We start from the raw sequence: 13,766 nt of genomic DNA on the forward strand, positions 1-13,766 counted from the left end.
GTGCTATGTATGTAAATTCCCCTAATTTTAAAATGCGCTTCTCAAATAGCAGATGAACACTTACTACGAATAGCAGATGAACACTTACTACTGCAAATCTATAAATAACTAAGCTGAAGAAAATCTTTTTAGAAGTAAACAAAATAATAGATCCTACCTTGTTGTTCCTAGCCATACCAAATAAAGTTGCTTGAAAACGTAATGTTTCACTTCCTGCCATAGCATCAAGTTGTTCCTCAGTCATGTTCTCAGTGTACTGAACATTTGCCATTTGTTGAATAAGCTCCTGTAAATTTGATTTAAAAAACAATAAAACAAAGAAGCAACGTGTTGAAGGAAAAAAAAAGATAGACAACAACAATATTAAAAAATACCTGAAGCAAAACAAGCTCAATGCCCACACCCTTCTTCAATTGGTTAACAAGATACTGGAAAAGGCCTCTCAACTCCATTGAGGGGTACTTCTTGCACCTGGAAGAAATTATTAATAATTGAATAACAACAGCAAAACCAAACTTGTGGGGTACATCCGTCCAATTTGGGTAAAAAATAATGAAATGCAACAAAATAATAATAATAATAATACAAATCTACATGAGCATACAAAAAAGTAAATGCAATACATCGAATGTAACAACAATCTAACAGCAAAGTGAAAAGTATATCAAAAACACAACCTGACCTCGTTGAATAGCAATAAGCAGTGATAATCACCCTATGAAGACTGGCTTCTGCTATGGCTAAGATGGATTCCCTTAACCAAGCCACTGCAAATGAGTTGTCAGCTCATTCTTCAATAAACACATAGTCAGAGATCACACTCTTCCAACTACTAGAGAGCTCAAGATTTCATGTTCTATTTCACTCCCCAATTGGGGTTCTTTTCACCTTTGCCTCACAACGCTACTTCACTATCTGTTGCCCAGGAATATTTAGCATTCCAAAAGGCGGCCCTTTGTAACTCATATTGGATTCCACGTGCCCCATGGTACTCGGGTCAAACTGTAAGCTAGTGATGCTTTCTGCTATTGGACTATCACCATTTAGGGTGTAGCACTCCATCGCTTCGCCTTGTAGCATGGCGCTTGTATTGCTCTCCCATAACCCTATATGCACTATTTAGATTGCTCCCATTTCGCCCGCCACTACTACGAAAATCACTTTTGCTTTCTTTTCCTCTGGCTACTAGATGTTTCAGTTCATCAGGTTGTCTCTTGTCTGCCAAAGGATTCAACATTAGTTGCAAAAGTTGACCTATTAAGGAATCTTCAGATCTATGTTTATATTCAACTCATTAAGCATTTCATCGCTTGCCATGCCTGTACTCATCTCCTGATGCCTTGGTACTATAAGCCTTTTGTCATTTGAAACTCATTTAGGGTGCAGCACTCCATCGCTTCGCCTTGTAGCATGGTGCTTGTATTACTCTCCCATAACCCTATATGCACTATTTAGACTGCTCCCATTTCGCCCGCCACTACAATGAGAATCACTTTTGCTATTTTTTCCTCTGGCTACTAGATGTTTCAGTTCGTCAGGTTGTCTCTTGTCTGTCAAAGGATTCAAGTTTATATTCAACTCCTAAGCATTTCATCGCTTGCCACGCCTGTACTCATCTCCTGATGCCTTGATACTATAAGCCTTTCGTCATTTGAAACTCACTATCTAGGGAAAGGTTGTGCTACCTTAAAATGATGCTAAATGGAATGATCTTATCAATATACATGAATGATAAATCATAGACCGAACTGCTGAATTAGATAAATTAAGTGATATCATAGAATCAACTAAGATCACGGGCTGGGGATAATCAAACTTGAACTGTTGACATCCACCAAAGAGTAAACCACCTATCATGCTTTTCCGGTTGATTCTACTGCAGAGACCAATGACAAACAACACAATAACTCCCCTCACCCTCGAGCAAAGCTTACAACATTCATCGTAGTGTGCTCTCCAAAGAACTCTTCTCAAAAATCTCAAAAAGGTGTTGAGTTGGAATAACATTCAAAGGATTCTTGTGGTTTCGGAGAATCAAGCTACAAGTGAACCAGTGACAAAGAGTACTCCCCCCTTTCCACTCGACTTTTGGTCTTCAGAATGTTGGTTTTAAAAACGAGTGATCGCCCTTCTTCGACTCTTACTGCCCAACCAGAGAACGAACAACTAACGCCTTCCAATTATTGAATAGGGTCTATAGTCAGATTGCAACCCCTAGATGACAAAAGCATCCTTGGGGAGATCTCATAGATTCTACATGGTGGAAACGATGAGTTCATGGATTTTCCTTCCTTTTGCCGCATTTTGCTCAAAAGGCTGAAGGGAGATAATGCATCCAATTATTCGCAAGCACCGGCTTGATCCTCTTTCCTTGGGATCCCATATGAGAGAGCCCTAGAAGAGCCATTGACTCCAACTATCATACCTGTAAGATCCATACTAGATCTGACCAACTGCCCATCCTACCTCTACGTTCTTGACAACCCATCGTTTCGTCTCAGAAGACTATTAGTGGCATGTTTCGATCCTCTTCTCTACTCCTTTCCTTAAAAAAAATGAGCCGCCAATTCAATTATAAGATACTACCATAATCGTCTGGATAATAAGACATCCAAACCGTAATTGCAACGCCCAATTGCAAGAGCAGAGCTCTACCCACTGAACTATATCTCCCGAGCCAAGCGAAGCATGCATGAAAAAGTCAGATGCTTCTTCTATTCTTTTCTCTAGTGCAATTAGGTCATCTTGGGCTTGAACCATAGACCTCACCTATGAAGTAAATCACCGCACCCACAATCCAACCAATTGGGAGAGAATCAATAGGTTCTTTTTCGAGAGAAGGAACTTAGTAAAAGCACTTAAATAAAATTATGTAAAATATTCTAATACATGAAAATAAGGATAGAAAGAGAAAATACAACAGAAATTTGAGAATTCCAAGTTAAACAAAAGACAACATCACAACAACCAAAATCACATAAATAGGCATATGGACTAAAATATGTTGTTTTCTTCCTATTTCTCTCATAAAATCAATCACTATCAATTTCATCTCATCATCAATCATAATCTCTTCTCGAGGTGTATTCTAGCATATCCCATATATTTTTTGAACTCATCCTTCTTCCTAGAAGACGTACCTATTCAAACTTTTAAGTTCTTGATCCTACATTTGATCAAAGCTTACTAATAATTTGCACCTTTGTTTCCCCAACTCTCAATGCGCTTTTTACATAACCATATGTCAAATTCCAAGAAACTAACTAATCTTTTATATTTGAACAATTAAAACTAGGAAATTTGAATTTACATAGCTCATAAAAACCACAATTGGAGAAATATTCTCATTATTTAGTTTTAAAAGTTCATTTCAGAATTAAATACCTCCATCTTTTACAAATAGAAGTTGAAACTCTCGTTAAATAGGTATGCGACCTTTCGATCAAGGATCTGCTCATGCAACCTTTCGATCAAGGATCTGCTCAACCCTTCCTCTTACAAGCACCATTTCTATATCTAGAAATTAGAGAGCGTGTTCAAGCAGTGGCAAAGTTCCACGATGCCGGTCTCTCCATTAATCATATGTTCAAGATTAGTAATGTTACATATTTGCTAACTTAGAATTAAACACGTTGTTCAACACTAAACCCAGATAGTTATCTAATATCTTTTTCTCTGCTCAACTATAAGTCTGTTGTAAGATTCTACCCATTCCAATCAAAGTTCTAAAAAAATAAGCACCACCATGAAGTAAAAATGCAGGACAGGAAACGGAAGCACAATCAACTACACGTTAACACATGCCTTCGTACAAAGAGTTGAAACATTTTTCGTTACAGCATAAGAGTTGAAGAACAATCAACTTAAATTTGAGAATAATCAAACAACGTTAGAGCATAAATTGGATGCCTAACAAATTTTGTTCAAATTTTCGTACATAGGGAGGATAAAAAGGATAATAATGAGGTGTTTGCTACTATTCATTCATTCATTTAAAGTTGATGATGAGGTGCAGAGGAGGTGGTGGATTGTGATACGAAGTAGATGAGGGATTAATCCCTTGCTATTGCACCTACAAGTAGGTTAATAAGATAGGAGATGGTAGCCCATCTCTTATTTTTTTGCATAGGATCAATAGAAAATCATTGAATTATAAGAGCAGAAGGAAAAAAAAAGCATTTAACTAAAGATTTTAAAGATTCATCAGAAATAAGGCATAAGCTCATAATACCAATACCATTGATCCCTTTTTACCCGACTGTTGAAGACAAATTATCTAACTTCAGGAGTTGGATGCCAGGATTACTAGATAATTCTAAAGATAAAGCGATATTGATAGTAAAGCACAGTGTGGTTTTAATAGTTGAATAAATTTAATACCAAAATTAATAGTAAGGTGAGAAATTGTACCAAGCAATTAAAAATTACGCAGATAAAAAAAAAATTAAAAATTAATATATTAACATTCCAACACATAAATATATTAGAGAGAAATATTGATATTTTAGCATGATGAGAAGTCAAAAATTATGTCAATTTTAAGCAACAAATTGTGCAGCCCTCAAAATATCATGTTGTAACAAATTGTGCAAAGTAAAAATATAATGTTTTGACGCGATTATGCAATAGCGTGTTATATATACAACAACAAAACCTTTATCTCACTAAGTGGGGTCGGCTACATGAATCCTTTTTCTCCATTGTGTTCTATTAATCCTAATAAATTAAGATCATTTTTTATTCAATACGCCCAAGTCATCTTAGGTCTACATCTTCCTTTCTTAACACATTATTATTTCAAATAATAATGTGTTATATATAAAATAATTAAAACTTATGTACTTACATATTATTATTTTATTTAAATTCTGTTAACACAAAATAAGACATGTGAAGGAGGAGACGAGCTATAGGCATAAAGTGTCACAGGATGTGTGGCATATGAAAATGACAATCTTTAATGATACGAATTATATTTATACAATATATATACTTAAAACCAACTTTTAAAAATGAAAAATTTAATTTGAACTTTAACATAATTCTAATAAATTATAACTAAATAAAATACAGGCATATGTATATATATATATATATTAAATAGAAAGTAAGATACAGATATATTGTATGGGAAGACCCAAACATGGCACCCTGCTCACACAATAATCACCACATCAAATGTTTCTAAAAAGAGAAAATACAGCAAAATACATGATAGACCTAAAGAAAAAAACTAAAAAGTGCCAAAATACGGGGTATCAAGTAGCTAGAGAGCGACCCAATTTTGCCTTGCCTCTGCCTCTAGTTTTAGGGAAGGAGCCAGTTAATAAATTGGTAAGATGAGTGTCATTGCTAGTAGTAACCAATGTATCATCCAATAAATTCTCGAGCTCAAGTTGGCCTCTGTTCTTTTTCTTCCTCCTGGAATAGACCCATCATTCCTCATCCGAAGATTGACTCACCTGATCAGTGAAAAGTTCTAAAGTGTGTCAGACATGTGTAGGTTTTCAAACTACTTGTTGTACAAGCTGATCTTTTATTGAATCAGGAGAGCAGGAACATTCTCGTGTGTCATGACATGTAAGTGGGTCTTCTTCAATAACATTGAGTGGTATCAGCAAATTTTGGATCTTCATCTGGAACTGCGGTGTTAGAAAGAGGATCGGGTTGCACCTTCTCAGCAGAGATGGTAGGTGGAAGATTTTTAGCGATATTCGGCCTTAGATGAGGATGCAAACGATAGCAAATAGTAGAATTGTGGCCAAACATACTACAATGAGAGCAATAAGAAAGGTGTGATTCTATTTCAACTTTTTGTCAACACCCGTTGTGAATAATGTTAATTCATACCTCATCCGGAGCTGGTTGAGTGATCTCTCTCAACTAACACACAAGTCACAGAGGATTTGGTGACAGCAAACGTAGGACTATCAATTTTGAGAGACTTACCGTAAACAGTTGCTAAAGAGTAGAGAATTTTTAAGTTGAATAGATGTAATTTTAACCCGAAAACTTTATCCAAACAAGAATGATAAGGGACTCCGCTTTTAGACCAAAATTGACAATCCACTTCAAAATTTTCATAAAACGGTTGTCGATCTTGATAACTTTTCGAGAGAAAATGCGAGTGTAATCGTCATCGTGAGAGAAATTAATAAGTATATGTCAACCGACAAGTAAGCCAATATTCCAACTACCCAATAGCTTCATAGCATCAAACTCTTTCGGAATGATCTCCAATTTCGGGTGACCATAAAGGAATTTCCGTACTAGAGCAAAACACAAAGAGAACGCGAGAGTGCTGGTTTCAACCTCAGTGAAAATAAGAGCATATTTTCTATTTTTTGTCAAACTTTTTAATGAAATTGTGATCACCACCACCTTCAAGAGCGTCATGAAAGGAAAGATTGAGGAACATTGCAGGACTTGCCAATATGAAAACCAGACTCTGAACCTGAAAGAGGAGCACGAGTGGGAATAAGAAAGTCGTCGGTAAGTGCATTGGCATAGGAACGCATCGTCGAAGTCATAACAGATCTCATAGCCGTCAGCGTCTCCTGTTGAATCCCAAAAACCCGTAACAGTCGATGTCTCCTCGAAGGGACGAAGCAGTCGGCGTCTCCTGCTGAGAGTGTCGAGAAGACGTTAACGTCGGCACGACCTAGCGTGTCGTCTGGCGCAGACGAGGGCCGTATATATGTTCCGTTCTGCTAGGGTGTCACCTCATGGCGAACCCTAGCGTCTACTACACGGGATCTCTCGCGTCGTCTATTTCCATGTTTTGTCTTCGTCGTTGAAGTTGAAGTGCTCGCGCGTCGTGTTTTTGGAGGCAGAGCTGTGTTGCGGTGCTCTTTATATATATATATATATATATATATATATATATTAACGGTCTTTTATCATCAACTGTAAAATAGCCATAAGCATGAATTGGACAATCGTAGAAAGTTGGGGAAATAAAAATGCTTAAAATTAGAAGTTATTCAATGTTAGACATAAATCACATGAGTAACAGTTTCTGTAGGCAAAATCAACCAAATGTTGCTATTATGCAAGTTCAATTTTAATGAACTACAGACTTTGGGAAACGTGAGAAACAAGTCATATTCCACCTTAAAAACCTATAGAATACAGAAGCAAAAACACGAAAGTGCTAAACAAACCTAAAAACATGTACAAATGATCAACAACATCTATAAGATATCATAAAAAAGTCACAAAGTTATGCCAGTAAAATTTGTCGTATCCAAAGAGGGAAGATCCTTACAAGTGACCCCAAAAACATGCAAGAGACTGGAGCCAGTCTGATAAATTAAGTCCATCATCTTTTAGCTTCTCACGCCCACCTTGTGCCAAACGTTCAATTACAACATATTCCAGAATATCATACTCTAACTGCACACAAGAAGAATTGTCTTTTAGGTCTTTACAGTTAAAGATGCACAAGAAAATTCTCTACCAAAAATGAAAGCAACAGGAATAATGTGTTAAAAAGTGAGGCTAGAAAAAGATGAGGGGAAGAAAATCATAACCACGTGCTTACTATAACATTAGTGAATCAGGGATCAGGTCAGTAGAGACCTATTTATCAGGCAGACATGAATCCCACAACTACAATTTAATAAGCATTTCTTAACTAGAATATTGGACAAAGAGATGCATTTTGATAAGACTTTTGATCACAGAAAATATCCATATGATTTCAATCTTATTGCTAAGACCAACGAACGGGAAGAGGGGTTTAGGAGCCTTAATTTGGTAGGACTGTAAGCAAGTGCCAATCAGACATGGAGCTAAACCGTGGACTAGAAGAAACAATCCAAATGGTTTATGAAAAATCTAACTGGATGTGGCAATCAAGTTAAGAAATTTTATGAATTTGTGAAAAAAAATGTGCATCACTTTGCAGGAAAATTAAAAAAAGCCCTTTTATTAGTCCTGAATCATTCCACAAGTAAAGCCCTACAAGCCTAATTTATATCCAAGATGGCAACACCTTTGAGCATGCAATTCTTCATATTAAACCCAACAACAACAACAACAACAACAACAACAACAAAAACAAAGCCTTAATCCCACTACGTGCGGTCGGCTAATTCTTCATATTAAACCCGCTTTGAAAATTTCAGTTTTAAGGTCATTTTGGACGCATATATACCTACAAAAAAAAAACATTTATACAAAAGCATCACTTCCTATGTAGCGTATGTTCCCCAAGTTCTAACTACGGTACCGACCAGCAATATGGAAGTATGTGGGCTCTAAATGATGTGATAGCCAAGAACTTCTAGACAATTATCAAGTTCAATGGACCTACCACTTGTATGAATACGATGACATGACACGGACAAAGGACATGACACGGACAAAGGACAATGGACATGGGACAATACGATGACATGACACGGACAAAAAACATGCCTATTATTGAAAATATAAGACACAATCATGCATCGGAAATGTCATTATAATATAAATTAGTAAAATATATATAATTAAATAAACAAATAATTAAGAATAATACAAAGATAAAAGAGAAAAATTTAATAACACTAAGAACTTGTTTGACGTAACTTTTGTTTAATGTTTTAGTTAATGTTATATATATATATATTAAAACAAATTAAATTGTATTTAAAAATAATTAAAATGTATAAATCGAAGCATACATTATTTTATATTGCATCAAGATTTAAGTTTTCTTAATCAATTATTCATTAAAATAAATAAAATGATTATTAGCTTCTTTGGCACTGAATAATTATGTTTACAAAACTAACACCTAAATTATGATTTTTTTTATATTTATGCCAACCAAAATCATTCGTAGCACAACTAATATATCAATATTTTCAATTTTAAAAAGTGAATTATACATTTTCATATATACGTAAGGCGGCATATATATAAAAATTGAATTTTAGGTTTTAGATATGTAAACAATAAAAAATGATGGATATGTATTTAATTCTTTCTTAAATTTAGTCATAAGAATATTATTTTTAGAAATTTTTAATTCATTAATTTAGGACACACGTGTCATGTGTGTGTTATCTTTTTTTAATATGATTTAAAGTGTTCACCTCTATGTTGTGTCTGACACGTGTCGGAGCCGTATCCATGTCCGGTACGTGTCTGACACTTCACGATTCCTAATTAAAAATCTTCATATAGCATAGTTAGCTATTCATAAAATTGGGTTAGGCTATAAATTTATGTTTAATTATTAAATTTCAAGATAAAAGAAAATGATACAATTTGCAATGCCTTTTATATTCTGCACATGAATGACATTCATAATTTTTTCATTATTATCAAACTTGAAACACTGCTCGATTTTTTAATGAAATTAAGTTAACATGTTATCTTTCTTTACATTTGTTCGTAAAGCACATGGAACCCATGAATCATTAGTTGAGTTGAGGGGTTCCACAAAACTAACCATTGTGATTATTAGATCTTCAACAAAATCAAGACAACTGCACCAACTTTTAAAATATAAAGTCTTATTTACTTTCCAATAAAGCGCCATGCAATATCCTTATAAAAGGACTTTTTGGTCAAATCTGAAATCTGAATAGACTAAAGGTTATTGATGTTTTAAACTCTGTTAGTTATCAGTATTACCAAGATTTTAAAAAACGGATCAGCTATTGAACCTAAAAGAAAAGCTTAAAGGTTTAAAGGTTCAACAAGGTTGCAAATGGGGCTGAACCGGCTGAAATAACAAAATAAAATTATTTAAATATTACTTAAATAACGTAAAAATAACATAAATATGTCATAATTAAAAATAAATATTTCTTAAAATATAGAATTTACACCAGAAATATCTTCTGTAATTTTAAATTTAAAATTATTCCAATTCTAATGCTAGCATTTCTTACTTTCTATTAAGTTTTAACAATTTATTTACTTAGATTATTAAATTCGAAATTAAATTTTAACAATTTAATACAAAAAATAATCAAAATTTGATCATGGTAATAAGCACTCTCCAATTTAATGAAATTGTAATCAATTCACTGGTTAATGGGTTCGACTAACAGTTCTCCCAATTCCAGACAATTTTTGTGTTGGAGTAGTTTTATCAGGGGAACGAATCGGCTGAGAGATTGTTTCACAATTGAACTGATTAGGCCGATAACACTTTTAAATCAATGACTATTATAAATGTGATTTGCATAAATTGTTACTTCAATGATCACGAGCTACCATATTAAACGTAGATACACCAATAACATGAGTTGGTAGTGGAAGAAGCCACCGCTAAAGCTCTTGTGCAAAATATAGGAACAAAGAACAAGAAATAGTATCATTTCTACCAATAAAATAAAAAATATATCTGTGTTAGATATTTTAAACTTTTTGGTCAAAATGTAATCTGAATTGACTAAAGGTTTTTGATGTTTTAAATTCTCTTGGTCATTAGTATTACCAAGGTTTTAGAAATCAAACCGGCTATCGAACCTAAAAAAAGCTTAAAGGTTTAAAGGTTCAACAGGTTTGCATTTGGAGTTGAACTGGCTGAAATAGCATACTAAAATTAATTTAAAAATAGTTATATGACGCAACATACACACACACACACACACACACACACACACACATATATATATGTGCATATGATAATTAAAGATACATATTCCTTAAAATATATAATTTACACAAGAAATATCTTCTATAATTTTAAATTTAACCATATTCCAATTCTAATGGTATTTTAAATTTAAATTTTATAATTTTAATTATCATAAAAAGGAAGGGGGTCAGCTGGGCATGCAATTGGAGGAAAAACTTAGGGAGCTAGGATTTCTTACTTTCTCTTAAGTTTAATATTTTATTTTATTAAATTATTAAGTTCAAGATAGAATTTTAACAATATAATATGAAAAATAGTCATAATTGGATCATAATAATAAGAACTGCCCAATTTAACAAAATTGTGATCAATTCATTGGTTCGACTAATGGTTTTCCCAATTTTAGACAATTTTGTGTTAGTGGTTTTATCAGGGGATCAAATCAGCCGAGAGATTGTTTCACAGTTGAACATACTCGGTCAAACCTATTTTTAAAACAAGGACTATTACAAAAGTGATTTGGAAAAATTGTTACTTTAATTATCACGAACTACCATATTAAATGTAGATACACCAATAACACGAGTTCGTAGTGGAAGAAGCCACTGCTCAAGCTCTTGTGCAAAATATAGGAACAAAGAATGAGAAATAGTATGATTGAAACCAATAAAATAATAAAAAAATGTACCTGCGTTAGATATTTGAAAGCATCTACAACCGGTGTTACCATATCCTTGTATGCCTCGATCTACAAGGCAAGGTTGTATAATTAGATTTATGATAAAATTCACAATGATGAATGTGCCAATTTAGAATTTATAAATGGTCAGCAAAATTTATGGATAGGCATGGTACCTGGTGAACAATAGTCCGTAAAACGGTCATTGGATTAGAATGAGCAAGCTTGGCCACCATGCGACCGAGTTGCTTTAAGTTTTCTTTGGCAAGCCGTTTCAATAATCTACGAGTGTCCAACTGAAAAAAAAAATGAATAAAAAATTAACTGAGCAACACTGCATATGGAAAGAACAGAGTAAACTTTCATGAACCTTTGCAATCTGTCTTGCAGCAAGGACCATGGGAATGCGTTCATCATCCTTCTCCCATTCACCATACAGACGATAGCGGGCCTACAAATATCAACTGCCCCCATGAAATACTGTATGCACAACCTCAAGAACAATAACAAAGAGAACAACATGCAAACCTCATATGGAAGTAGAGAAAGAACTTCCCATATCTCCTGACCTACTGCTGGATTTGCAGGTATTAACTGCAACGAAGGAAGCAAACAAGCTCCTAGAGCCTCCTCAACCCTCAACCTGGCTTCCTTGGCTCGAATGCCAGGATGCTTTCTACTTAAATCCACAGAAACAATAGGAATCAGATTTCCAGCAACACTTGCAGATTCCTGAGCAGAAAGATAGAATGCTTTTAGCACTCGGCAGACCTGCATGGAACAAATTACACATAGAAATGCCAAATTAGTAATTTCAACTTCAATACAAATAATAATACACCAGCTTAACGACAAGACAATAAAAGAACTTTAAAAACCTAACCAAATACGACAAACTCAGCAAATACATAGAAGGCAAAATACAACTGGTATTACCCAGAAAAAAGTACATCACATTAACCTCTATTTAATGCCATACCTTCTGCAAAAGAATGGTGTCACGATGTAGATAAGGACCAGCAGCATTAAGCATCTGAAAAAGATCTCTGGAAAGATCAACTCGAGGAATTGGAACCAATGAAGTCATTCCTGATTCTGTGATATCTGAAGAAGTAGCAAAGGAGCTGCCAATGTTTTGGAGATGCGTTTGGCAAACAATAACATAAGAAGAAGAGATGCTCTTCTCTATAGCCCTAAGAAAATAAATTAATATCATTTAAGGAAGTGAATTGTAAATGAGGTCAAAAAATTACAAGGATTTAATCGGAATTAATAGAAATTCATAAATCCGCCTCAAATAAAAGGGGATAAGCCTATAAAAAAACACAACCAGATTCGCACAAAGGAAAAAATTTTATGACAATCCAAATGTACAAGTCAATGATGTTGGCATGTTTTTGCAATATAAAGTATAATATAAAACCTAAAGAAATCATTCAGAATCACATAAATATACAAATATTGCATTCTAATAAAACCTGCGCCATAAAAAAAAATTAATAAAATAAAAATACATAATCTAGGTGCCTTAAGTAGCATAGATATGGAATCTTCTAAGATACATTGCATGGATCCAGAAGAAAAAAGGTCAAGAGCACGTCTATGAAAAGCTTACATTATTCAGAAAACTCACAATGCAAGCACAACAAATCTCATAAAAAAACGCAAATATTATGACTAAATACCTAAATAAGCCTTCACAGACAAGATAATGTGCAACTGGGTTCAGATGAGAGAGCCTGTCAAAAAGAACTTGAGCATGATACCTGGAAGAGGAAGAAAATACCGATATAACCAAAGGTACAAGACAGTCAAATTCATCAAATATACATTTAAGTTAAAAATACCAAAAAAAAAGTTCATAGTAAAACATTACATAGAAACAGCATACAAGAAGTTGGAAAAGCATGAGAATAAATACAATGCTTGGATTAAGGACATTGAACTTTAAAGAAAAGTGATGTACCTACATTCAAAAAGCCGAGCCTATCTTTGTTATAAACTTACTTTCCAAAAATAGTAAATAAGTTAGAACCGGAGGATCAACCACCTTCATTATTGTACCACACACTGATCCAAAGAAACGAAACTGAACTACTTCTGCCTCCAGTTTCATTAAAACAGCTATTACAGAATAAATCAGAAACTGCATAAATACCCCCCTCTATTACCACAACAAAATATTGACACAAATAAATAAGCCTGAAGTCGCTGCCACTTCCAGTGCCACTAAAATAGCCACTCCCACAATTACTCCAGAAAAAGAGATAAGCACGACTAGAATCTAGATTAACAGTTTAATCAAGTGCATTAAGTTAAATTAATTGTTTCTACCACTGAATGAGAAGTCGAGAGATATATGAGAAAATGTATCTTCAGTTTACAGCTCGAGGAAACTATTTTATTTCTACAGATTCACGCTGGGTAAAGCATTTGCAATTTTGAGGTATAATTTGTTCTAATTGCAACTAAAATTTATAATTTTAGCTCAAGACCAAGTTGGGA

At 34.1% G+C, this 13,766-nt stretch overlaps 1 protein-coding gene across 1 annotated transcript in view; it reads right to left on the reverse strand.

Annotated features, from left to right (window-relative positions):
* LOC110026709 (THO complex subunit 2-like) overlaps positions 1-13,062 on the reverse strand; it is a 13,456-nt gene extending 394 nt beyond the window's left edge. Inside the window, exons 1-9 of the mRNA XM_020727774.1 lie at positions 12,947-13,062; positions 12,241-12,454; positions 11,790-12,032; positions 11,632-11,712; positions 11,438-11,557; positions 11,271-11,330; positions 7,268-7,395; positions 375-471; positions 158-286 (exon numbers count right to left, since the gene is read on the reverse strand). Coding sequence (XP_020583433.1) covers positions 158-286; positions 375-471; positions 7,268-7,395; positions 11,271-11,330; positions 11,438-11,557; positions 11,632-11,712; positions 11,790-12,032; positions 12,241-12,348 — 966 coding nt within the window. The 5' untranslated portion in view covers positions 12,349-12,454; positions 12,947-13,062. The remainder of the gene's footprint in view (positions 1-157; positions 287-374; positions 472-7,267; positions 7,396-11,270; positions 11,331-11,437; positions 11,558-11,631; positions 11,713-11,789; positions 12,033-12,240; positions 12,455-12,946) is intronic.
* Between the last annotated feature and the right edge of the window lie 704 nt (positions 13,063-13,766).

Source organism: Phalaenopsis equestris, unplaced genomic scaffold (genome assembly GCF_001263595.1).
Source record: "Phalaenopsis equestris unplaced genomic scaffold, ASM126359v1 Scaffold000397, whole genome shotgun sequence".
Classification (NCBI taxonomy): domain Eukaryota; kingdom Viridiplantae; phylum Streptophyta; class Magnoliopsida; order Asparagales; family Orchidaceae; genus Phalaenopsis; species Phalaenopsis equestris.